This window comes from Alosa sapidissima, chromosome 1 (genome assembly GCF_018492685.1).
Source record: "Alosa sapidissima isolate fAloSap1 chromosome 1, fAloSap1.pri, whole genome shotgun sequence".
NCBI lineage: Eukaryota > Metazoa > Chordata > Actinopteri > Clupeiformes > Clupeidae > Alosa > Alosa sapidissima.
Window position 1 is genome coordinate 8815942 of NC_055957.1, and position 27167 is coordinate 8843108.

The following is a 27167-nucleotide window of genomic DNA, read 5'->3' on the forward strand; positions in this document are numbered from 1 at the left end:
GTACTGCGGACCATGAGGGCGTCTGTCGGCCACGATAGGCACACATGCACCCCTGCCCTGGCTGGCACCGCACGGATCGTTAGTGCTTCCTGGCGGAGAAGGACAGCACTGGCCGCTCCGCAAACCTTCCGGAGTCACACACTCCCTGGGAAACTGGCAGTACACCAGCGTGGTACTCAGACACACCAGCAACACAGTCCGCCACATGCTGCAACACACACACACACACACACACAAAGAGGATTTTACAGAGTCCCTGAGGTAAGACCACACTTCTGAAAACACACATACACCTCTCTCTCTCTCTCACACACACACACACTCACACACACACACACGAGTTCACACAGAGTAGCTGAAACAGTGGCTGAAATTTTCCATTGTAACAGGATATTCTCAATACATGTTATTAAATACCAAGATAATATCATGATACACAATCAAAAATGCATGCACAAACACATTTTGCCCTAAAATATCTTCAAATATTTAGTCCTAAAATTCATAATTGCTCACAACTCCTCTCTCTTCTCTGGCTATACATATATACATTGCTAACAGCAAAGATGCACTGAACCCCTAACAGAACCCATTAACAGACACATACTGTCATGATGTGTGATTAATCTAACACCTATCATAACAGAAACAGGCTGATCTCATCTACTGTGCAGTTTTGGACCGCATTAAACAACAAAAGTTTCAAAGACTATTCCGGCTGCAAAAGACTCTTCTCTGGTGTTATTCCTTCGCACTGGGTGCAGTCTTCCGTCTAAGTGGAATCTTAGGTTCCTAGTCAGCTCACCTCGGCTCACTCGTACACAACACCAATACAGAGATACAGCAGCTTCTTCTCAGAGAGCCTCCGGTCCACTCCCAGTCATTCAACAAGGCAAAGCCACACACTTGAGAATGTACCACGGCAGTTCAGTTGCTCATCTCATGTGAAGTCCTTTTTGTTTCTTCTCTATCCTGCTCCCCCTCTCTTCTCTTCTCTCTCTCTCTCTTTCTCCCTTTCCCCCTCTCTTTACTCTGTTGTATTGTAGTTCCCTGTGAGCGGCCCCTGATCTTTGAGTCTTAAATACCACCGGAGCGCATGATCGCCACGGCTTCTGTGATCCCCTCGTGATTCCAGCTCACCCACCACAAATCTGACCCTTCATGCCAAAAGACAAATACAAATAACATAAATACTGTATTCTATCTCAGCAGGAAATGCCAGACAGTCAGAGCTCTTCCACGAAACAATGGGGATCATTTGTGGAGGAGTCTGCTGTTATGTAAAATGCCAGATTTTACTGTCTATCGTAAGTGATGCTGCTGTGTTTTTGAGATACCAACATTTTTGTTATAAGAAAGACAGGACACCTGGTTTTACAGTGTTTAATTCCATGTTAAACATTAAGAACATGACCATAGTTTGACATCAGTAATTACAAATGCAAAGTCCAACACTGTGTTTAACATTTAATATTGTATGTAATACTATAATGCATGTTGTCTTCTGGCAGATGTGAATAGACATTGTAAGGAGTGATTCTGTAGTAGCAACAGTGTCTAAGAGCCTGTGGCCCTCATCACCAGATACACAGGAGACACAAGTACACACCTGAACCAGTGAATTGACCCTCAAGTGCACACCTGAACCAGTGAATTGACCCTCAGGAAAGCATGGAGCAGAGTTCTAAAAACACTGAGCAATATCTCACTCATTCATAAACATAACCAGAAATAGTGTGTCTGTCTCTCTCATTCTCTTCCATACATACACTTGCAGTCAGTTTTCATGCACACATATTTATGATACACTTATTGTCTAGCACAACAAATTACTGTACTAAATAGCCTAAAAACAATCAAAGGGGCACATAGATCACAGTTCTAAAGACAAACTAAGTGAAACAGAAGGAGGAATAGGAGTGTGTCACTTGCATGGATATTTTTGTGTGTGCATGTATGTGTGTATGTATGTACAGTATATGTACAGTATACAGGAGGTGTACATGTGGGTATGTCTGTGTTTATGGATGCAAGTGTGTGTAAGATGCTGTGTGTGTGTGTAATATGCTGTGTGTGTGTGTGTGTGTGTATGTGTGTATGTGTGTGTGTGTGTGTGTGTGTGTGTGTGTGTGTGTGTGTGTTGTGTGTGTGTGAGTGATTCCTTAGAGAACTGAAGTTCTAACATCATGTGAAGACTCTTCACTGCTGCGGCTCTCTTCTGTGGAGTTCAGCTTAATGTCTGTCATGGTGACCTCCTGCTGGGCCTGTTTTAGATCTGACGCATCACTCACAGTGTTTCTGCACACACACACACACACACACACACACACAGAGAGAGAGAGAGAGAGAGAGAGAGAGAAAGAGATTTCCCAGTCAGCACTCTATGAATGTTCTCATCTCATGCCGAGGCAGATGGGGAGAGGGTTCTCTTGAGCAGCTAGTGTCTGCTGTGCCTAAACAGCATTTTACAGGCTGTCAAGAGGACAAACGGAGAAAGATGCAGTGTACAGTAAAGGTGTTGCTAACATTTTCATCGGGTTTGTTCATCATTGAAAACAGATCAATAGCTCTGCAACTGGGTTGAACCAATACAGTGGATAAAATCATGTTCATAAAATGAAAATCCAAGTGTATTATCAGGGTGAGGCTGTGGTCTTTAAGCATTTACTTTTATTCTGTATCATACTTGTTATGTAGAATTGTTTTGTCTAATAGCAACTGTGACTATAATGAGAACAATAAAAACACGGTAACACTACAGTTGTCATGACTATTCGAGGAGGAAATGTTTACAATAATTAGAGTAATTATTCTGTCTATACTGTAATTGGGGGAGTTAAACTAAGTTGGACTAAGCCTGCATTGAGGTCACAGCATTTGTAGTGGGATACTTGGCCTTCTTTGCCTCAACCTAATCAGCATTGGGGAGTTTAAACTTTCTTAGCATTTGCCATATTAGAGGGATTTTTCATGAACTCCCTGCTGAAAAGTCAAAGGGGTGTTCAAGATGGATAGTACCAGTCCTTTATTATGATTGGCTGAATCGTGTTTGAAACCATTCTAAAATACTCACTACTATGAAACCCATTACTTTCAATGGCTTGCGTGCGCAAAAACTGGTCTGCCACTGCACCAAGCACTTTGCCGCTCTTGCGCGTACCGTGGTGTTCAATCATGTTGAACTTTGACCGCGGCACGCTGTAAATCACAGGTATTTTGCGCTGAGCCCGGTGGCAAGCACAACACTTTGGGACATTACATTAACCAAGAAGCCTAGAAATCTAGACACACCCTAGCGGCAGCAAATGTAATTTGCAGCCAGGGTAGTCTAGCAACTCTCCGTTGGCTTGCGAGCTGGAAAAATGAAACTTCTATCAGGCCAATCACATCTTGTATAGAGTCGGCGACGGTTCCGCGTGAATTTCCTGCTACTGGAAAACAAAGAAGATGGATGCTGCTGCTGGCGAACAGCGGTCTTTGAATCGTGACTCGAGTTAAGCTTTTTTTAAATAGCCAACTTGCTCCACTGGTGGGAAAATGCATGGGACTCATGAGTTGTAGCGCTTTCCTATTGCGTGCAAAGGAAATTTGAAAGACAACCATTTATCCCGCCCCTTGGATTTAGCAGTGCCTATGGTAAGTTCCCAGACCCTACATCTTGATGTGGGTGTGGCTCGTCAGGCTACCAAGAGCGACCTAGCAACCTAGCAACCTAGCGGTGACCAAGAGCAACCTAGCGGCGAAGGCAGCACATGGCGCGCGCAATGTGATCCCCCCTTTACACGTTGACCACATCACATTAATACTGGATCACTAATTGATACAAAAGTTGGAGTTGCTTGGCAACCATTCCACTATCATATTTCTTGCCAAAAAATTATTATTTATGAATAAATCATTGTATTTCTCGTTGCTGTGTCTTTATTTTATAAAAACCTTGCCAGGTACATGTAGTAACCATTTAAGAAAAGCATGTTGTGTCGTGCCTAACAATGCCCCTTAGCTATTCTAAAATCACTGGTACTTACTGTACACTCTTTACTGTGCTGAACCTTGTAAAATAGCTTGACATTTCTGCCAGAATATAGGGCAGTAAAAAAACTCAGGAGCTGTGTGCATGTGAGCTGTGCTGTTGCAGTGAGTGTGTGTGCTGGATGAACTCACTGCTGAAGGAGGCCGTCTTCAGATGGTAAGGTGGTGTCTGTGTTTTCTGCAGGGCCTGATTCAGCTGACGCACCACCCTCCTCACATGCTCTCTCGGGAGCTGGAGAACTGTAACACACATACACACACACACACACACACGCACACACACACACACACACAGACACACACACACACACACACACACAAACACACACACACACATTACACACACACACACACACACACACACACACACACACACAAACACACACACACACACATTACACACACACACACACACACAGACGCACACACACACACAGACACAGACACACAAACACACACACACACACACACACACACACACACACACTGTAATTTGACTGTCTACTGCAATTCATTTCCATATCACATAATGTCTTATAGTATTACAAAGCATACTTACCCACTGAAACACACTTACTGACTAAAACAAATACACAAATGCTTCAGCATACATTAGACATCACAATCACGTGGCATACACGTTGGCTCACATGCTGATAGACAGTTGACACATTTAACACACATGTAGGATTCTTGGCTGCCCTGTTTGTCTAGAGGCTGTGCTAGAAGTGTTCCCATCAGTGCGCTGGACTGGGCGCACACACACCCAGCTGCTAACCCACCTGCTTGTTCGTTTTTTGCATTTGAGGATGTACACGATCGTTACAACAGTTTGAAGAACAAGGAAGAAAGCTGCAGCAATCGCTCCGATCTTCCAAGCCTCATAGCCCAGAGAGGTGTCCTCTACAGAAGGAAACACAGTCAGAGACATTTTAAACACACATTTTGCACAATTTCAAGGAGACGTAGGTCCTCTCTGAACTGGTTATGTTACAAGACATTATTTGTCAAACCTTATGTTCATCCAAAGGTTGATGTTTCAGGATTCTATTTTCAGTGACGGGTCAAAGCATGAAGACAACACCTCGTTATGTAGGGTTTTTGTAGGGTGACAGTTTGTAAGGGATGTTTTTGTAGATGAGTAGTTTTATGACATCGTGAAATGTACAGAAATCTGGGGAACTCTCTTGGGTGCCTTTAAATTTCTGGAACATTGCTCAACTAATCGGATCCCCAAACTGAAGGGCAGCAGATGAACACCTTTCTACAGCCCAGCAGCACACTCTGTAAACCACTGACTCAATCCTGACATTTCATTAGTCGATATAAGGCCATCTGTTGATGTACACAGACACCTGTCTACAACTCACTAGTCATCCATCCATTCAATAGGCAGTTTTGTGGTTTCAGTTGAACACCCACACAAATATCATAACTGATTTTATTACCAGTCCATAAATAATACCAAAGGCAGGACAGGACCAGACAGGTAGCCAAACTGACCATGCACCATTAGGGATTGCTTCCAGTCATTGCATAGTTAGACCTCAGGTTCATTTTGTTACCATTGGACCAGCCTTTAATCATGCATGGATCAGTATGGGAGAGATTACAGAAACAGTATCTTTGGACTTGGTCAATTTACCCATTCTGGCTCCTGCATCAATTGCTAGCATTGCTATGACTATTTGTATTTATTGCTTCAGGTTGCTGTAGGACACAGCCATTGTTTTATCTACATTTCAAACAAATGCTTCGTTTCAATGTCATTGACCTGAACTACCCCACCTGGTCGCTGATGGATCCACTCCTCAGAATAGATCTGTGATTCTTTTTGCAAAGAAAGTTTCCGGACTATAAAAGCTAAGCTGAGTGCAATAGGTGGCGGTAGCTAGGCTGGGAGAGGACTGACAAACTCGTTAGCATTTTATCAGTGCCAGCTGTTTTTCTTTTTATTGTTACCTAGTTATCTGAATATAAAGTCAGAAACCTGTTAGGCCCTCAGAGGACTTATGTTTGTGTTTTGGGGGGGGGGGGGGTGTTGGTTGGTGATCTATATTGTGATTGTACCTTTAGGTTCAGCTGACTCTAACAGCACATTCACGTCCCCCTCCACTGCGTCATCTTCACCCTCCTCTTCCTCCTCCTCCTCCTCCTCCTCCTCATCTCCTCCCAGGGGTGTTGCAGGCAGCTCCTCCAGGCTCTCCACCAGAGTGGGCGCCGCCTCAACCACCTCTGGGCCCACCAGCCTTACGTCCTCGGACGTAATCAGCCTGTCCACAACGTTGGTCTCCTCGGCGACCTCCCGGGCCAGTGTGTTGTCTTCAGGGGCCGCTGCTGGGCCCACTGGCTCAGCGCTCTCCGTGGTGACCAGCCCTGATGGAGTGAGAGTAAGTGGGGGGAAAGTATTTAGCAGGTGGGTGAATATTATACCGCAAAGCTGAGAGAAAAGCTTGGAGGGGACATATGGAATGTAAAAGAAACCCCCTCCCATGTCCACGCTGAACTCACTGGGGTGTGACTCTCAAGCCTGCTAAGCTAATGTCAGCCGCAGGTCCCAGGCACCACGGCTTGACCTGAGTTTGAGTAGGTGTGTGTGTGTGTGTGTGTGTGTGGGGTCCACCCCCACCCTCAGCGCAGACCGCAGCAGCAGATGCAGCACTACCGTGGAGGTCTGACTGCGTAAGCTAGCCGAGTACATTCAGTATGTGAACAGCATGTTCAAACCAGTTGGTTTTAAAAAGAACAAAGGGAACTAGAATCCTCTCACAGAACTCTCAAGATGAAACACTGTTAGATATAATGTATTCATTTGTCAGGTGTTGCAGACAAGATGAATCTACTCTATCTGAAACCCTATCACAAAAACTAAGCCTATCACAAAAAAGAGAGTTGTCAGTGCATGATCTTGTGATGTCTGATGCGTGTGTATGTATTAACATGTATATGTGTGTGCTTGTACGTGTGTGCGTGTGTGTGTGTGCGTGTGTGTGTGTGCGTGTGTGCGTGTGCGTGTGTACGTGTGCGTGTGTGCGTGTGTGTGTGTGCGTGTGTGTGTGTGCGTGTGTGTGTGTGTGTGTGTGCATGTACATCATCATGTGAGGAGCCCTGTGTGCCTGCTTTTCTGTGGTTTATGGCGACTTTGCAGGAGCTGCAGTGGGCTAAGCCCTGAGGGAGCTACTCTTCAGTGGAAGTGGGTCAGGCGTACAAGACAGAGAGCCCTGTGCTTTATCACAGGGGTGAATGACAGGGCTGGGGCCGTATATTCAGCTGGGTGGATGAAGAAGACACTCACTGTCTTCACTGGATTAACCAGAAACTCTATAAAAGGGACATACATCTTGAGTGAATCCTGCAGAGGTGAATGGAGAATTGTCCTCAACTTTCCAGTTCTTACTGATGATATCTACATAAACGTATCAACTATCTGTACAAAACGCAATACAAACTTGCGTCGTGTGTGTTAATGAGAGGGTGTCAAGCGATAAGGAGGAGGTGTGCAGTGATGGTGGGAGTATAATGTCTGTATCACTGCACTGCACCATCACTGCTTCTCTGGGCTTTGCTTCTGTCTTGTGAGAGTTAAGAGCCCATGGTGGTGTGTGGTGTCATGTCAGGCACATTTACCTTCATCGTCTGATTCACTGGTGTCTGTGGTCTCCTGTGCCGTCTCCTCCTCCTCCTCCTCCTCCTCCTCCTCAGATGGCACAGCAACCACCACTGCACCTCCCTCCTCCTCCTGCTCCTTCTCAGATGGCACAGCAACCACCACTGCACCTCCCTCCATCTCCTCCTCCGTCCCCTCCACTATGTCTCCCTCTCCTTCCTCCTCCACTGTCTTTTCTTTCGGCTCCTCTCCTCCCTCCACTCCTCCTATCTCACCCAGGACTGACACCACTTCAGCTGCTTCCTCCTCCACCTCCTCCTCCACCTCCTCCTCCACCTCCCCTCCTGCCTCTCCTCCCTCCACTGGAGCTGCCTCCTCCACTGCAGAGTCCTCCTCACCCACAGCAGCCACCTGGGTCTCCTCCAGGCCTGCGGCCTCTGGCTCTGCTCCTGCCTCCGCCTCTCCCTCTGTAGCCTCCCCTTCTCCGCCCTCCTCACCTGCAGCAGCTACAGCTGCAGCCTCCACTGCTGCGGCCTCCACCACCTCTGCCACAGCCTCCTGCTCTGATGCTGCCCCCACCTCCACTCCATCTTCCTCCTGTAGTACTCCCTGAGTGACCTCCTCTCCCTCAGTGGTGGCTGCCACCTCCTCCTCCCTGCCTGCTTGCTCCTTCTTCTCCACCCCAGCGGCTGGCTCTGCTTCCTCCTGCTCCGGAGTGGCCTCTACAGCAGAGGCAGGCAGCGTCTCCTCAGCAGCCTCGGGTGCAGCCTCGGCAGCCTCAGAGGCAGCCTCTTCCAGCACCTCCTCCTGCTGTGGCGGCACCTCCTCTGTCTCGGCCTCACTCGCTGGCTCCTCCGCCGTCACCTGGGCCTCTGGCTGGTCCTCGTCCGTGGCGGCCTCCACCACTGAGTCCTCCAGCACGGCCTCGGCCTCGGGCTCTGCAGGCAACTCCGTGTCTGTGGGGACGTGCTCGGCCTGCTCAAAAGCAGCCTTCGCGGCCTCCTCCACGGCCACCAGGCTGGGCGCTTCAGCCAGCGTCTCTTGCAGGACGGGGGAGTCTGTAGACGGTGCTGCCATGCCCATGCCACATGGTGAGAAGAGAGAAAGCTCTTTAAGAGTGACTTGTTACAGTAGATCAACCACAGCACATTTCCCTGTGCATTCCTAGCCAGCACAAACACATCGTTCACCAGGTAACTTCATCAGGGCATTCAGTGACCACTCAGCTGGACTCAACACACCCGCTACCCACAGCTGGGCCATGCCACCTGCCCTAAACCACTAAACTCACTCATGCCTCACTCATGCCTTGCTGTGTGCACTCACAGTTATGTTTATACTATAGTAATGTTTCAGCAAAACACAATGGAATAACAATCAGTCATACAGATCAGCAACCTGCAGCCAGCAAACTGGTTTATAATAGTATTTACAACCAAAATATATAAAAAATATATATGATTTCAATGTTTTTAATTAGTGTAGTCTGAAGATTCCACATAAATCAACAGTTGCCAACTACAAATAAACTCCTATGCAAATAAAATCAGACAGTGATAGCAACAAAATAGATGCACCTTACCTTGAGCCCAGCAGAGCTGAGCAAGAGTGAGAAGCACAATCCATCCTTTAAGCAAGCATGAGTCCATGGTATTAGAGACCACTCCAGAACAATCCTTGCACTTGCTCAAGCCTGTGCACGCAGTAGCGGTGTTGGAGTGTTTGTTTGTGTGCGTGTGTCTCTGTTAGTGTCTGTAGGTATCTCTCCAAGTCCTGGACAGAGTGAGGCTTGGTGCCGCGCGACTCTCCGTCTTACAAGTAAAGAATCTCCTTCCTTGAGCGGTGATATTGACCTCGCCATCTTGCCTTCCGTAGCGTGATGACCGGCAAAAGGCAGGCCTGGAAAAGTGTCAGAGCGGTGCGAAATGTTTGGTGGATTCCTCTCGGCAGCCCTGGAAAACTCTGGCGACATGTCACACACACACAGCGAACCTTAATATAGCCGTTATGAGGGAGCTGTCACTTCTGCGGCCGTGGCGGGAGGATTGAGCGGGCGTAGCGCCACACCTGCGGGCCTTGGAGCAGCGTGGGCAGGACCACTGGACACTGGGACCATCTCACACAGACAGAGACACATCTTACGGCCTCACACTGGGACACATCTCACACAGGCAGAGACACATCTTACGGCCTCACACTGGGACACATCTCACACAGGCAGAGACACATCTTACGGCCTCACACTGGGACCATCTCACACAGGCAGAGACACATCTTACGGCCTCACACTGGGACCATCTCACACAGGCAGAGACACATCTTACGACCTCACACTGGGACCATCTCACACAGGCAGAGACACATCTTACGGCCTCACACTGGGACCATCTCACACAGGCAGAGACACATCTTACGACCTCACACTGGGTCACATCTCACATAGACAGAGACACATCTTACGGCCGCAACACTGGGCCGCAGACTGGACATCTCAGTGTCATCAGGAGAGAAGCACAGCCAGACGCCCAGCCACTGCTCTCCATCGCACATGAGGTTCTGAGGCCCGTACAGTACGCAGACACAGCAGAGAGCACTGGCGTGAGCTGGCCCTCAGCTGGTCTGGCCCTCAGCTGGTCTGGCCCTCAGCTAGTCTGGCCCTCAGCTGGTCTGGCCCTCAGCTGGTCTGGCCCTCAGCTGGTCTGGCCCTCATCTGGTCTGGCCCTCAGCTGGTCTGGCCCTCAGCTGGTCTGGCCCTCATCTGGTCTGGCCCTCATCTGGTCTGGCCCTCAGCTGGTCTGGCCCTCAGCTGGTCTGGCTCTCTGCTGGTCTGGCTCTCTGCTCCGCGAGGCCCAGCGTTGCAGCCATCAAAGAGTCCTGTGCAGTCCTGGACTTCAGTCATTGTCCAGAAGACTCCCCTGCTGTGACCTGTGCTCATCAGACACTGCTCCCTGGACAATTGCCTTGTGAATGATAGAAGATAGAAAGAGAGAGAGGGAGAGACTATGTGGGTGTCTGTGTTTGTGTGTATTTGGAACAAATGGCGATGCTTTCATGGCATCATGTTAGAAAAGTTGATATTGCAGTAGATTTGCTCCATCAGTAAGTGCTCTGTGTGAATGTTCATTGCAAATAAATAAAACAGGCTACAGCGGTTATGACAAAGCAAAACATACTGTAGACATACACACACTAGAAGAAGCAGACTGAACTCATGAAGCAGTGACTGTGTGTGTGTGTGTGTGTGTGTGTGTGTGTGTGTGTGTGTGTGTGTGTATGCGCATATGCATATTGGTGCCTGTGTTTGTGTGTGTGTGTAGATAGATAGATAGATAGATAGATACTTTATTGATCCTCAAGGGGAAATTCAAGTTGTGTGAAATTGTGTGTGTGTGTCTGTGTGTGTGTGTGTGTGTTTGTATGTGCATATGCATATTGGTGCCTGTGTGTGTGTGTTTGTATGCGTGCGTGCGTGTGCGTGCGTGTGTGTGTGTGTGTGTGTGTGTGTCTGTATGCGTGTGTGTGCATGTGAGTGTGTGTGTGTTTGTATGTGCATATGCATATTGGTGCCTGTGTGTGTGTGTTTGTATGCGTGCGTGTGTGTGTGTGTGTGTGTGTGAGTGTGTGTGTGTATGCGTGTGTGTGTTTGTATGTGCATATGCATATTGGTGTCTGTGTGTGTGTGTATGTGTCTGTATGCATATGTGTTCATGGATGTGTGCATTTTGTCAACATTGCCTCAGCCCTCCTCTCTTTTCAGATGAGAATGTGCAGAAACACCCACCATGCCCAGGATTTTTCATCTGTTCTCAGAGGAGGACAGATCCCAGCCTAGGTGTTAAAAACACAAACATACACACACACACAGTGAGAATGGTATGTGTGTGTATGTTTTGGGAATGCATAGGGCTCTGTGCTTTACATGATACACCTCTGTTCATGTGTTGCGCTTTGTAAATACTTTACTGCATTACGATCACACTAATGAAGCTCCTTTGTGTTTGACAGAAGTGCGGGACAAAGAGTCTAACACTTTTGTCCTGCCTCCTTGCCATGGATGTTAGGTTGCTCTGTGGCTCTTTGCTCTTTCTGAAACAGAGGGAGAGAATGCCTCTCACACGCTGCGCTCCGTGACTGCAGCAGATTAGGAGGGTGCCGGCCTGACTCTAAGCTATGGCAGCCTGGTCACATGCCTTTCACATTGTGTTTTGCACCACCAGGCACTGTGCCTAACATGGGCAGCGGCGGCGTGTGACCCCTGAGGATTACGCTCCCTCCTGTTCTGCTCCCCCACTCATGGGCCCTCCTATGGAGCCGCTGCGCGAGGGGCGGGAGGCACACCTATAGATCTCTAATGAGCGCAGACACTGACCTGGGGTCGGGGCCATGCTTTTCCTGGAATGTTACTCAACGTAATTACAAATGGAAAGATGCCACGTGAGATAGCTTTTGTTTCATGGTGTTTTTGAACATGACTGTAAGAGGGAGTCCTGCAGGTCATATGGATTGAGGCATTGTGGACAACTACCGTCAGGACAGCTCAGTTCAAATACACCACATATTGCTATCTCCATTGCTATTGCAGGTCTCCTCTCAGTTAACATTTTCATCAAATCAATCCAACATTTTTCTGCATGGTGATATTTAAAGATCAAACCTCCAAGAGATCATATTGTCAAGGGTTTGTTGACATCTATTCACTGTTTTGAGTATGGAGTGCGCTCAGTGGAATGAGAAGTCGGCTCTCTTCCTTCCCTGCTCCCTCTGCTCACTCGCTCCAGTGTGTGTGCTAGAGCTGCTGTATTTGGCGGGCTCCTGCCAGAATGTGAAATGTGCAGCATGCATGCAGACCTCTGTGACTCCAGGCAGCCATGTTCCTCAGCCTCAGAGCAGACCCAGGGCCAGAGCTCATTACCACACAACTAACACCTGCACACCAATCTGCACACACAGACAACTCCAACTAACTCTTTCTCTCTCACACACACACACACACACCACACACACACACACACACACACACACACACACACACACACACACACACACACACACAAATGAAATAATAATAATTTATGTATACCGTAAGAAAAAGTGTTGCAACGCCATAACTCGTTGTTTTGTTCAATGTGTACACAACCGCTTGGAGCTCCAGTGGAATTTTAATTTCCATTCAGTAAATGCTCCCATTAAGAACCAAACCAGATTTTATGGCTACTGAAAAATGTAAGGATCATTAGCAAATGTTATTTTGAAGTGTTAAATGTATCATTAGTTTGCTTTGTGTTAAATGTATCATTAGTTTGCTTTGTGTTACTGTCAGTACACTTGTACACTGGTACAGGTTGTGGGTTTGGTGTGTGTATCACTAATCCAGGCTGGTCTAGTCTACTGGCAGTGTTGGGTAAAGAAAACAAACATTTTGTGGGCATTCACATAGCCGAGTTAGCCTGAATATTTTCATTACTACATAAAGATTATGATTAAAGATCATTACAGAACTATGGATAAGATACTCAGCGTTACGTAAACATTGTTCTAAAAACTTGCATAGCACATGTAACATCTACCCAAAGCCCCTTTCTCCTGTGTTGCGTCCTTACTCCAGAATTACTGAGAAAAGATTTCACAAGCATCACTGGGTGGCACAGTCGGGCAGAAAGACCTCTGAAACTAGATCCATTATAATGCTTAGTATCCTACAGAATGTAGGCTATGATGCTAGGATATGAATGATGGGGGTAATGGAGCATGGCTCCTCTGTTTATCATGCCGCTGTTTCTGTTTTCCTGGGGAGTCTACAGAACTGGGCCTGCTATATGGAGCATCTTTTTGGGTCACTGATTGCTAACTGCACTCCAAACTCGACAAAGCAAACTCACTCTGCAACTAGCTACCTATTTATGAATATTCATCCTAGTGTGCCACAGCCACAACAACAGAGCCTGTGGAGAAGATGTGGATGGAGTAATGTATGCATCATTGCTATTTGCATTTTCAGTTTGTTTATGCCTGCTCTGCTTTAGTTTGCTGGAAGTGTCTGCTTCAAAGGCTGTTGATATGGTTATTTCTTGTTAGAGAGAGAGAGAGAGAGAGAGAAAGAGAGAGAGAGGGAGAGAGAGAGAGGGAGAGAGAGTGAGAGAGAGTGAGAGAGGGAGGGAGAGAGAGAGAGATGTTAATGCATGTTTCTCTCTGCATTCTTCATCAACACTGAAAATCATCACATCAAAGCAATGTGAACTGCCCCCTTGAGCTGCAAGAGGGACTGTGTTTTTATGATGGGGGCACACGCCTCCTGCAGAGTGTTTTTATGATGGGGGCACACGCCTTCTACCACGTGTTTTTATGATGGGGGCACACCTTCTGCAGAGTGTGGCGATCTCTGCATGTTTATGATGGGGGCACATGCCTTCTGCAGAGTGTGGCGATCTCTGTTGTGACCTGTGGACCCACCACTTCATTTTTAGGTGATATTCAACTCTGTTAAGCCACATGTTGAGCAGGTTCACAAAATATTATGGTAGCTGGATTATTGTTTGAGACTCCAGACTTTAGGCTAGTTTGTGTGTGTGTGTGTGTGTGTGTGTGTGTGCAGGGACGTGCACAGGGGGGTTGCTCAGGTTGTCCATATGCCCTTCTTGACTCATGTTGCCCTTCTGGGGAAAATAAAAAATAAATTGTACAATGGATGCAGAATTTCACGTAGGCCTAGATAAAAAAAAAATCGCAAAGCCTCATTCACTTCCATTCGGGCACCGAAAGTGAAAGTCAGTAGGGGAAGGGCAAACTCTGTTTACGTGGCTGCAGCGCTGCACGCGACCGGCAACTGAGCTGAGCCTGCATAAGCGGCCCTAGAAGCAGATTGTCGCGGTTGTCGTACAGTATGAGACGACTCAACGTTGTCGGAAAAGGTGTGTTTGTGATGTATAACAAACGAACGATCATCGTCATCAAGTTTTATGAAATTAATTAAAATCTTCATAAATCCAGGCTGAGTTTGCCACGTTTAGCCTAAATAATCAGACAGATAGCTTGCAGAGAAGCAGCCCGTTATCACATAGCCTATAGGCTACCCTTTTTTCAGGTCAGAGCAACCCCTCAAAATTCCTGTGCACGTCCCTGTGTGTGTGTGCGTGCGTGCGTGTGTGTGTGCGCGCGCGCGCGCTTGTGTGTGAACTTACATTTTTAAAATAGGCTATGTATTACTTGTCCTTGTCTATTGGTAAAGGTTGATGTCCAGGGATATCGTTTTTCCGAGATGTTTGTTTTTCCTTATGGAATTTTAAACAAGTGAAATTTCACAAGGAAACACAGAAGCAGGATGTTAACGGAAGTGAGGACAGTCAGGAAAAGTTTCTACATTTGATAAACGAAGGTCTCCCAACCCCCTACCCTTCTCCCAGGAGTGGCTTTGAAACAATAATCCCCTAATGCACTCCTGCATAAAATAGAACAGTTATATAAGTAGGCATTGTAGATTATATAAGTACGTCAGCGTTATAAATTATTTATCAGCTGTCCGTTTGATGTGTCTATAATTGGATATTTATGTTACGCGGTGGGTCCCGTCGCTCCCAATGCACTTTTAACGGAACGTTTCTGACAGATATGAGAAGTCCCGAAACAGAGCGAGAAGGAAATACGCCTTTAAAGCACACACGCGCGCTCAACACTCTCTGGGATGGCTTAGATGTCGGAGATTGATAATTTTTAATGAAACACAGATGCTCTCTTCCAAAACTGTGGTTGAAGGTGCGGAGAATTGGGCACCTCTGATCATTTTCAAATATGCTGAAAGGCTAAAGGTTGCTTCTGAAACTATCCTATTTCTTTAGCCTACTCAGTGCTGTTTGTGAAACTTTAGGATTTTCTTCACTTTAAAATACACTAGCCTACCCTTAATATTCATTATGCATAATACTAACAAACGTGTTAAGACGTACGCCTACCCGTTAGAGTGAACAAACTAGATACAAGAAACGTTTGATCTTCGATAGACTTTTTCATATTTTGTTGTTCCACTCATTGACCAGCAGAGGACGCCCTGAGGTTTCTTTTACAATTCCACACACCCCTAACCATTACGTCATTTGGATTTTTTTTGTAACTGTCAGCGTGTAAAACGTTTCACTCGACAAATTCGTAGTTTTATCAGGCTAAACAAATATTTTGAATTGCACTGTCACATTTCATGTAAATTAGAACTCAGAAAATCTGTGCTTTCTCCTTTTGCAATGGTTGTCGATTAAAATATTATTTCTCCTAAGAGATGCACCAGCCACACCCACTCACATAAACATTCTTATAATTTCGGCAACCAGGCCTTACATTATTTTAAGTTACTGTAATGGATTTGTTTTTGTGATATGGTGTCATTGTCTGACCTCATCCAGGTTCTGAGCCATGTAGGCCTACATAGTTTTTTCTTGATTGTCTTTAGCAATGATCATTTTATATAGTATTGTATTGATTTGATAGCGACACACACAGTTGTCCAATCAAAAGGTTAATTAGCTGAGAATGAGAGCACACAGACCAAGACCAAGACACAGAACACAATACAAACGGGGCAGGTCAAACAGACACACACACTACACATACAGGGGAGGACGCAGCCCCCCACACAAAAAGGATCACACACGAGGGAGAACTAAAAGGGAAACATGTTACAATAAAGACGCTAACATTACACTCAAAACTAAGGAGATATAAAGACATAAACCCCCCAAATGTTCGCTCTCGTATCCCAGGATGCCCTGCGCGGGTGAACGCTAGCACTGTCTTTTGCGCCGACGTTACAGTATGTTCCATATATTGTTGTATATCTTTGACATTATCAGCAACACAGGCCATAGGCCTTTTAAATGTAAAGCCATGTCCAGGCATGAAATAGTAACAGTTTGTTTCTGTACAGGCCCACCAGCCTACATATGCATAGTTCAGTTATGGACTACCTTCTCAAGAGTTCTCCAGCAGCAGTGCAGAGAGCTAGCCTGGAAAATCCAGACCCTGGTAATCTAGAAAGATTAAGGGTCTGGCCAAGAACAATGTAATGGCCCAACTCGAGGGCTGGCAACAAACATGCATTTAAAAATCTCACTGCACGCAATTGGATAACACTAGACCATGTTTACTCTGAATGATTTCGGACTTCGACGCAGTCGGATAACACTACGACCAATGTGTACTGTCCTCCAACGTTGCAGCGCTGTCTTCATCAGTTTAGCTGGTTCCCCGGAATGTTGGGGTAAAAGTAACGTGCATCATTGCTCATTGCCAGAGTGTCTCGCAGAGACAATTCCATTGTGCTCTCGCGAGAACTCTGGATTTCCAGGGTAGCAGAGAGCAGTGCCTCATGGAGATGTCATCAAAAGCGAACCCTGATGCTAGGGAATTGATTTGTCAGAGATGGACAGCCAGCAGTCCTAAATGGCAGACTAATGTGTTAGTCAGGTAACACTTCACTGAAGACTGGCTGATGACTCAGCTTGGGCCTGATTAGGCATTGATGAGTGGGAGCCTGACTTGCAGTTGTAGTGTGAGTGTGTGTGTGTATGTGTGTGCATGTGTATTTGTGTGGATACAAGCTGACAGGAAGAGCACAGACAGCTGATGCAACACATGGCGTTGCCATCCATCATAATGATTTCACTTTCAGAGTGTGCTGCTGTCCTTCGCTCTCAACAGAGGGACTTAACAAGGTCTGTGTGTGTGTGTGTGTGTGTGTGTGTGTGTGCATGTGTGTGTGTGTGTGTGTGTGTGTGTGTGTGTGTGTGTGTGTGTGTGTGCACGTGTATGTGCGTTTGTTCATGTGATGTGTGTGTGTGTGCATGTGTGTGTGTGTGTGTGTGTGTGTGTGCATGTGTGTGTGTGCATGCATGAGTGTGTGTGTGTGTGTGTGTGTGTGTGTGTGTGTGTGTGTGTGTGCACGTGTATGTGCGTTTGTTCATGTGATGTGTGTGTGTGTGCATGTGTGTGTGTGTGTGTGTGTGTGTGTGCATGTGTGTGTGTGCATGCATGAGTGTGTGTGTGTGTGTGTGTGTGTGTTAGACAGAGAAAGAGAGCATGGCTGCATCACACAACTGTCTGCCAAAAATGGGTCAGTTGGCCTCCAGGGTTTAAGAGCACAGCGCCTCTGACCAGCCCCGGACACAAGCAGGCACCAGTAACATTGCTTTCTATGAATGTGTGGGGTGAGAGATGTGTCAGTGTGACGACATACTGTTCATACATATGATTCTTGTGTACGTGTTTCTTGAGCATCTATAGAACCTTTCAAGAGAGTTCCATTAGCATCATATTTGGCCCCACAAGGCTTCCATTTTAACCAGAGCTCCGATCCGGTTCAAGGAACGAAAGCGAAAACCGAAAACGAACGGAATTTTACGGAATTTTACGAGGAGCGGAAACGGAAACGAAAACAAAATGGTCTTCAACTGTTCCGGAACAGAAACGTTATTCTGAAATCCACAAAACCGGTTAATAATGTTTTTTTTTTGTTCTCTATATATTTTATAAAATTTTATAAAAGCATATCCTAAATGTTCTACTCGTTTGATTGTAGGCGAACAGCCTAATAATTTGATTTCTGCAGTTTGAAAAAAAAAAAAACGAATAAATGGACCTTTGGTCCAAATGTGTATATTTTGTCTTGCTGTTGTAATGTAACCTATCCGTCTGCCACTTCGGATCTTAGGCCAGCTCGTAGCATAGGCTACTGAAACTGATTTGGAAATTGTTTGTAGCCTATGCGTAATAGCCTATTTTGCCTGTCCACGCCTTGTCGTTTTCAAGTCGGGATTTGAAATTTTTGCGCAATTATAGCCTATTCTATGTAGAAGAGTTAAACGGGAAATTTGAGATAGGCCTTGTCAGCAACAGACAGGTTCGTTTATAAACAGAGTTGGAATTATAGCGCAAGCCTTTGAAGATCTCCATATGGATAAAACTTAGGCTACAACCAGGTAAGGAGTTTAGCATGTATCCAGAAATTTTTTTGATAAGAAATGATTTATAGGCATAGGTTAGGCCTACAGTAAGTCTGCGGTATAGGCTAAATCAAGGGGAAATAATGAGTACGTCTATTCTAAGGTAAAGTCCACAAAAATAGACTTGATAGGCCCGCCAAACACTGCCGGAACTTTAAGAACGAACAATATTTTGCGTTCCGAACCGGTTCAGGACCGATATGTTGGTGGCGGAACGCATGCAAGAACGAAAACATTAAACATAGGCCTACCTGAACCGTTCGGAACGGAACGTTTGAAAAATAATTTCGTTTTCAAGCCCTGGTTTTAACATTCCATATGTTATCTTAATGCAGAGGAAGTAGATTGGGAACCAAATAGAATGTTCAAGCATTGTTTTTGTTTTTATTGTTGAAAGGATCTATATCTTAAGCAGCAGCCACTAATACAAACTGATGGTTGCAGGTGGCCCAGCTTGCAGTTGTAGCCATATTGAGGGACTAATGCCAATAACAGCACTAAGTCTATGAACCTTATGAATTACATGTATGGGGTTTTCTAATAATAATAATAATAATAATAATAATAATACATTTTATTTAAAGTTCCTTTCATGTCACCCAAGGACACTGCACAATAATGGCAAGAGTATCACAGACATAAAAGCAGCATAAAAGCAACACACAGACATAAAAGCAGCATAAAAGCAACACACAGGGCCAATACATGTAGACTGTACACTTAGTAAAAGACACTATACATTCAGCAGGGGTCAAACATTGACAACCAAAATAAAACAACAGTAGATAGACAGGGGAAAGGATGGGATGGAGGGAGGCAATTAGGAGTAGAAAGGAAAAGCAAGAGTGAAAAGGTGAGTTTTTAGCATGGATACAGTGAAGTGCTTTGACGTACTGTACATGTAGTGCAAGTGGGAGGGAGTTTCAGAGATTGGGGCCAGCCACGCTAAACGCCCGGTTACCCATGGAAGGGAGATGTGGGGGTGGAGTGGGGGTGGAGGAGGTGGGCATCAGCGGACCGTAAGGTGTGGGTTGGTTGGTAAGGGGTCAGAAGGTTTGAAACATAAGAGGATGCAAGATTATGTTGGGCTTTAAAGACAAGAAGGATTTTGAATTGAATACGGTATTGCACAGGGAGCCAGTGTTGTTGATGGAGGATGGGAGTGATGTGTTGCCAGGGCCTATTATGGGAGAACCCTTGCAGCGGAATTTTATATGTATTGTAGTCTGTTAGTAGTTATGTAGGTTATGAAAGCATGAATGAGAGTCTCGGCAGTGGTGGGGTTAAGGGAGGGGAAGAGTTTGGCAATGTTTTTGAAGTGGAAGACGGCTGTTTTAGTGGGGCGGCCGTGGCCTACTGGTTAGCGCCTTGGACTTGTAACCGGAGGGTTGCCGGTTCGAACCCCGACCAGTAGGCATGGCTGAAGTGTCCTTGAGCAATGCACCTAACCCCTCACTGCTCCCCAAGCGCCGCTGTTGTTGCAGGCAGCTCACTGCGCCGGGATTAGTGTGTACTTCACCTCACTGTGTGTGTTTCACTAATTCACGGATTGGGATAAATGCAGAGACCAAATTTCCCTCATGGGATCAAAAGAGTATGAATACTTATACTTAGTGATGTATTCAATGTGAGAGTCAAAGGAGAGAGTAGAGTCAATTATGACACCAAGGATTTTGAATTCAGAGGTAGTGGTGGTAAAATAGCCAGGGATGGATAACTGTGATTGTTTGAGCTTTTTCAATACAGCTGGTGTGGCAATGAGTATGGCTTCTGTCTTGTCATGGTTTAATTTGAGACAATTCTGTGTCATCTAGTTGCTAATGGCATTAAGGCAGGTGACCAGATTGGAGGGAGGGAGTGTGTGGGAGGGCTTAGTGTGAATTTAAAAATGTGTGTCATCAGCATAGCAGTGAAAGTTTAAATCATACTGATGTGAAATGTGACCAAGGGGGAGGATGTAAATGATAAAGAGCAGGGGACCTAGGACAGAACCCTGGGGAACACCGTGTGAGAGGGTTGAACTGGGTGACCTGAAATGACCTATGGAGACAAACTGTTCCCTAGCTGTGAGATATGACCTAAACCAAGAGAGTGGAGTGCCAGTGGCAGTGATTCCAACCGGGTGAGCAGTGTGTTGTGCGTGTAGAAGGCAGCTGAGAGGTCAAGCAGTAAGAGAATGCTGACATGGTTCTGTATCGGCGGCAATGAGTGGGTAGTTAATAACCTTGACCAGGGCCATCTCGGTGCTGTGCTTAGCCCTAAAACTGGACTGAAACACTTCCCACAGGCCATGATCAGTGTTCTTGGAGCTGTGAGGTTACAGTGCGCTCAAGAAGTTTAGAAATAAATAGCAGGTTGGAGATGGGACGATAGCTTCTAAAGTCATCAGTAGCTGCTCCAGATGTCTTAAGAACAGGATATTATATTTTGTGCATACCATCTAATCACTATAGTATACAAAATGACAAAGGACTTTCACTTAAGAGGCACTCAGTTTACTATCAGTGACCCGAAGCTTCAGTTGCTCTGACAACAACCAGATTTGACAACATGCTCCCATGAGTTTCCATAAGCTACCATGCAACACTGTAAAGTGCAGTGTTGGTTGGCCGATGAAATAGGTTGTGACAACAGGGTTAAAGCAAATGACCGCCAGATCATATTCTCTTTCCCCGCTCTCGGATTTTGTGGGAGGGGTTTGTCAGTAGTTCTGTGCCTAGTCTCTTGACAGAAAACCAAACCTGATTAGCATTCCTTTGAAAGCAGCTGGAGATTAACACACACACACACACACACACACACGATGAGAGAGAGCAATAGAGCACAGCACAACGCAGCATGGTTGAGTTTTTCAGCATTATATAGCTACTGCTATAAGGTCAGATCAAGTTTAGAAAGGCCGTAACTTTTGTTGTTTCCTTTCTGTTGTCACTGTGTGTGAACCACAACACCATGTCCTTGTTGTGTGAGCTATGTCTGTGTGCAACTAAACAGTGAATATATTTGTTATTTCTCCACTTTTTTGAGCTAGGCAACCAAGGTTAAATGCAAAATAAGGCAAACTGGGTTAACCTTGTTTTCAATCTGACTGATGGTATGTATGCTACATTTTGTGGCCAGCTAGAGCAGTGAGTAGTGTAAAGTGTTCAAATGACTGAAACTTGCTTTATATTTGCAGTGGCTTTCGCTGTTTCATGTCTAAACAGTTGTTCTCTCTTCAGTCTTCAGAGAGGGGGGGGGGGGTAAGTCTGCTTTTCCACCTTCTGTCCCTCATAGCCGCATCTTCAAGGTCAGGTCTTTCGGCTTTGCTGCCTGGAGCCCAAATCAGCACAATGAATTGATGGATCTTTCATAACTTCCTCCCCTGGGAGAGTGGAGCTCTTCTTTAAGAGAAACACACCGCGAGAAGAACACAGATAAAAATAACTTGTCTTATGTGGCAAAATCTATGATTTACACCAAGGCTTTGCTGAGGACTGTACGTGTTCATTAGCATACAATAGAGGGGTGGAGCTGTAGGAAGCGTGGCCCAGTGTTTAGTAAATGCAAAAGTCTAATACTCTCTAATGGGCAGCAGGATTGGCTTCTTCTGGAGGAATGTAGGATTTGGACAGGACAAGTTTGCCATGCAAGTCCGTCTGAATGCTGCCCAGGTCTGAAGTTACAGTATTACCAATATGCATACATTACACATAATGCTAACAGTATCTGGTTGATCTGATGCTGTTGTGGTATTTAAAGTTAGAGAAACTATAATTCCAGAGCACTTGTCTCATTTAGCAAAATAAAAGCCTAAACACATAAAACCTATTATAATCTACTAACCTACTAACAAGGTAGTAGGTTTTCAAAAAGTGGTAAAAGGTAAATGTGTGAAGAGTAAGTTTTACTTTTGCCATGATTACATACTGTACACCACAACAATTTAGTGTCTCAAGCCAAACCCTAGGGACACTTCTGTCAGTGTGTGAATCAGATGAATTGCATTGAAGTATGACTAAATAACATTAAAGCTCCAAAGAGACACTGTGCATGCAGCAGTGATGTGGATATGTGTGTGTGTGTGTGTGTGTGTGTGTGTGTGTGTTTCAGTGCATCTGTATGGGAGACTGTGTGCGCACTCTGATGCCTATGCCTTAAATAAACCTGTCAATGAAAGGCAGACGGGGGTCGCTTTTATCCCACAAATCAAAGCCATCTCTTACACATGGTAAAACACACACACACACACACACACATACACACACACACACACACACACGCACACACACACACACACACATAAACCACTTTCTCATCTTCCAACAAGCTAACCATAGCTGGTATCTGTGAGATGAAAGCTGTGTTTGGCTGGTGTGTTCTGCCACAGAAACGCTCCAAACAGAAGATTGCGTGTGTCACCTGCAGGGCCTCTCAGGGCATCCGACACACTTCCTGTGTCATCATTTTGCTCCATGTGGATTGTACTACTGAATTCTTAAGGAATGTGAGGTTAATATTGCAATGACTGATTGATTTTAGAAGGGCAATTAGGTGAGGACAGAAATATGCACACACACACAGACCCACACACACACACACGCACCAGTGTAGAGATAACATGATCCAAAGTCAGCTGTTTGGACTGATGAAAACAAATTTACTGTAACACTCACCAATCGAAGCCTGTGATGAATGTAAATCAGATGTAAGGGCAGACCTAAAGTGACCTGATTGGATCGCAAATCTGGAAGCTGTCACAACAGACCACACTGATGGATGGATGGGGCTTTGAGGGAGAGTGTTAAGGGAGGGAGGATGCCCGTGCTCTGCTCCTCTCTTTTCCTCCCCCCAGAGGAACCAGAGAGAGTGCGATGTGACGCCTGGGTTCAGTTGCCAAGACAGAGGAGTGAAGTCCAAATGAAGAGCTGCTGAGGACTAGAAGACAACTAGGGGCCCGTGCGCTTGAGTGCCATCTGAGTGTGCAGGTTCCATACTCCAGGCTCCACACTCATCAGCACACCCTTAACTACACTCTTTATTAATGCTCTCTCAGTATAAAGACTTAGTCGTCCTGCACAAGTGCACCTTCCCTAGAAACGTGTGTGTCATGTGTGGATGGGTTCTGATATGGTGTTTGGAGTGTCATGTGTGGATGGGTTCTGATATGGTGGATGGGTTCTGATATGGTGTTTGGAGTGTCATGTGTGGATGGGTTCTGATATGGTGGATGGGTTCTGATATGGTGTTTGGGGTGTCATGTGTGGATGGGTTCTGATATGGTGGATGGGTTCTGATATGGTGTTTGGGGTGTCATGTGTGGATGGGTTCTGATATGGTGGATGGGTTCTGATATGGTGTTTGGGGTGTGATGTGTGGATGGGTTCTGATATGGTGTTTGGAGTGTGATGTGTGGATGGGTTCTGATATGGTGTTTGGAGTGTCATGTGTGGATGGGTTCTGATATGGTGTTTGGGGTGTGATGTGTGGATGGGTTCTGATATGGTGTTTGGAGTGTCATGTGTGGATGGGTTCTGATATGGTGTTTGGAGTGTCATGTGTGGATGGGTTCTGATATGGTGGATGGGTTCTGATATGGTGTTTGGAGTGTCATGTGTGGATGGGTTCTGATATGGTGTTTGGAGTGTCATGTGTGGATGGGTTCTGATATGGTGGATGGGTTCTGATATGGTGTTTGGAGTGTCATGTGTGGATGGGTTCTGATATGGTGTTTGGGGTGTCATGTGTGGATGGGTTCTGATATGGTGTTTGGAGTGTCATGTGTGGATGGGTTCTGATATGGTGGATGGGTTCTGATATGGTGTTTGGAGTGTGATGTGTGGATGGGTTCTGATATGGTGTTTGGAGTGTCATGTGTGGATGGGTTCTGATATGGTGGATGGGTTCTGATATGGTGTTTGGAGTGTCATGTGTGGATGGGTTCTGATATGGTGTTTGGAGTGTCATGTGTGGATGGGTTCTGATATGGTGGATGGGTTCTGATATGGTGTTTGGAGTGTCATGTGTGGATGGGTTCTGATATGGTGTTTGGGGTGTCATGTGTGGATGGGTTCTGATATGGTGGATGGGTTCTGATATGGTGTTTGGAGTGTCATGTGTGGATGGGTTCTGATATGGTGTTTGGAGTGTCATGTGTGGATGGGTTCTGATATGGTGGATGGGTTCTGATATGGTGTTTGGAGTGTCATGTGTGGATGGGTTCTGATATGGTGTTTGGAGTGTCATGTGTGGATGGGTTCTGATATGGTGGATGGGTTCTGATATGGTGGATGGGTTCTGATATGGTGTTTGGAGTGTGATGTGTGGATGGGTTCTGATATGGTGTTTGGGGTGTGATGTGTGGATGGGTTCTGATATGGTGTTTGGGGTGTGATGTGTGGATGGGTTCTGATATGGTGTTTGGGGTGTGATGTGTGGATGGGTTCTGATATGGTGGATGGGTTCTGATATGGTGTTTGGGGTGTCATGTGTGGATGGGTTCTGATATGGTGTTTGGAGTGTGATGTGTGGATGGGTTCTGATATGGTGGATGGGTTCTGATATGGTGTTTGGAGTGTGATGTGTGGATGGGTTCTGATATGGTGTTTGGGTTCTGATATGGTGGATGGGTTCTGATATGGTGGATGGGTTCTGATATGGTGTTTGGGGTGTGATGTGTGGATGGGTTCTGATATGGTGTTTGGGGTGTCATGTGTGGATGGGTTCTGATATGGTGTTTGGGGTGTCATGTGTGGATGGGTTCTGATATGGTGTTTGGGGTGTGATGTGTGGATGGGTTCTGATATGGTGTTTGGGGTGTCATGTGTGGATGGGTTCTGATATGGTGTTTGGGGTGTCATGTGTGGATGGGTTCTGATATGGTGTTTGGGGTGTGATGTGTGGATGGGTTCTGATATGGTGTTTGGGTTCTGATATGGTGTTTGGGTTCTGATATGGTGTTTGGGTTCTGATATGGTGTTTGGGGTGTGATGCCCCTCTGCTTCCCCTCTCTGCTTCTGCCTCATCCTGCACCGCTCCTCCTCCAGTGGTAACCTCTCCACACACACACACACACACATACACACACACACACACACAGAGAGAGAGAGAGAGAGAAAGAGAGAGAGAGAGGCACGACAGCAGGTAGGTTTGGGTGCCTAGGCTAGAAATCAACAGCATCATAGTGTGTGTTTACACAAGAATACTCTATTAAGTCTATAACTCTATTAAAAACTTAAATGTATAAATTGCTTGAGCACGCTGTATCTGTGGCCAAACTGGAACTGCAGTGTTCTCAACTAAATATATATTTTTTCACTTCCTTTCTGGAAACCTTCCAATAAATTCTGCCTCTATTGATTACTTGATGAGATCAGATATCGTTCAACACAATCTGCTTCTTACTTCCAGATGAATAACTCTTTAATGTTTTACTTTCTTTCTCTCTTTCTCTCTCTCACTCGCTCTTTCTCTCTGCTCAACCTCTTTCTCTATCACACACACAAAATTCAGAAAACACACGCAGTGACACACACAAACACGCACACGTCTGTCTGGCCACACACAAAAGGGGCACCTGTGAACAGAGCCTGCTCTGTGGTCCAGCTCATCTGCTTGCTTCTCACACTCCCCTGGGCTGAATCAAGGGCACCATGCATGGCCTGGCTCTCTCTCTCCATCTCCACCCCTCCTCACTATTCCCCTGTACGCTGTATTGACGTCTCTCCACATCACTGGCTCTTCATTTCCCCCCTGTTTTAGCATTGTGCACTTATCAACACACTAACACATAGTTGTGACCAAGCCCATGTGATAGGATTGCACTGACCTATCTTATGTTTATTAGGACCAAAGCACACATAAAGGAAGGCTAGACGAACTAGACAACATCGCCGTATCAAATTACTTACGGATAAATTGTACCAGTTCACTATCTAAGTATAAAATCTATAGCAATACTATTTACCACACACTGTAGGTTAATTTATTCATGTGTCTTTAACCGTCACATGACTAATGTGTGAAACTTTTGCAAGGACAAAATATATGTACCTTCTAATATAACCCTCAGCAAATGAGCTTATATTTGTAAAATCGGAAAATCACATCAAATGAAACTGAAAATGAACCAAGGGGGATAATTTGAAAAGGTAAGCAGACTAATCTTTGAAAAAGGGCCTTGACAAAAACTGTAACAGCTCAGCAGTTAGACATCAGAGCAGACCTTTAACATTGCATTGTTCTCCTAGCAGCAAGGCCATAACTTATTTACAACCCAGTTGTGCCAGGACATTTATATTGCTTCTGAAAATATGGCTTCGTTGTCTGTAGAGGAATCCCTCCTGAATATTCACTTGAACTACAAACGCCCCAGAGCACCTGCTCATGTTGGTGAAAAAGGCTCTGTTTTAAATCAGATGGAGTTAAATCCACACTGATTAAGTTCAAGGCTCTGTTTTAAATCAGATGGAGTTAAATCCACACTGATTTAGTTCCATTTTGGTGTCAGTTGCCAGATGATTTCACATCATAATGAGACATGTGAGGTGTACAGGTAGGAGCAG

At 45.6% G+C, this 27167-nt stretch overlaps 2 protein-coding genes across 2 annotated transcripts in view; both read right to left on the reverse strand.

Annotated features, from left to right (window-relative positions):
- tyrp1b (tyrosinase-related protein 1b) overlaps nucleotides 1-1060 on the reverse strand; it is a 6503-nt gene extending 5443 nt beyond the window's left edge. Inside the window, exons 1-2 of the mRNA XM_042097520.1 lie at nucleotides 806-1060; nucleotides 1-208 (exon numbers count right to left, since the gene is read on the reverse strand). The exon at nucleotides 1-208 is cut by the window's left edge and continues 148 nt beyond it. Coding sequence (XP_041953454.1) covers nucleotides 1-207 — 207 coding nt within the window. The 5' untranslated portion in view covers nucleotide 208; nucleotides 806-1060. The remainder of the gene's footprint in view (nucleotides 209-805) is intronic.
- A 1052-nt stretch (nucleotides 1061-2112) lies between these two features.
- Nucleotides 2113-9944, reverse strand: si:dkeyp-118a3.2 (uncharacterized abhydrolase domain-containing protein DDB_G0269086). The gene is made up of 7 exons (XM_042107532.1): nucleotides 9222-9944; nucleotides 8003-8709; nucleotides 7660-7909; nucleotides 6103-6408; nucleotides 4815-4935; nucleotides 4165-4272; nucleotides 2113-2298 (listed from the first exon to the last, which is right to left on the reverse strand). Exons 1-7 carry the CDS (start codon nucleotides 9286-9288, stop codon nucleotides 2163-2165), a joined length of 1695 nt encoding a protein of 564 aa, XP_041963466.1. The 5' UTR covers nucleotides 9289-9944; the 3' UTR covers nucleotides 2113-2162.
- Between the last annotated feature and the right edge of the window lie 17223 nt (nucleotides 9945-27167).

What these genes read in the sequence shown, in the direction of transcription:
- si:dkeyp-118a3.2 (XM_042107532.1), bottom strand. Translation starts at nt 9,288, where the DNA reads ATGGACTCATGCTTGCTTAAAGGATGGATTGTGCTTCTCACTCTTGCT. An exon ending in TCAGCTCTGCTGGGCTCAAG is followed by an intron (nt 8,710 to 9,221) that starts GTAAGGTGCATC and finishes TGGGCATGGCAG; the next exon opens with CACCGTCTACAGACTCCCCC. An exon ending in TGCAAAAAACGAACAAGCAG is followed by an intron (nt 4,273 to 4,814) that starts GTGGGTTAGCAG and finishes TGTGTGTTACAG; the next exon opens with TTCTCCAGCTCCCGAGAGAG.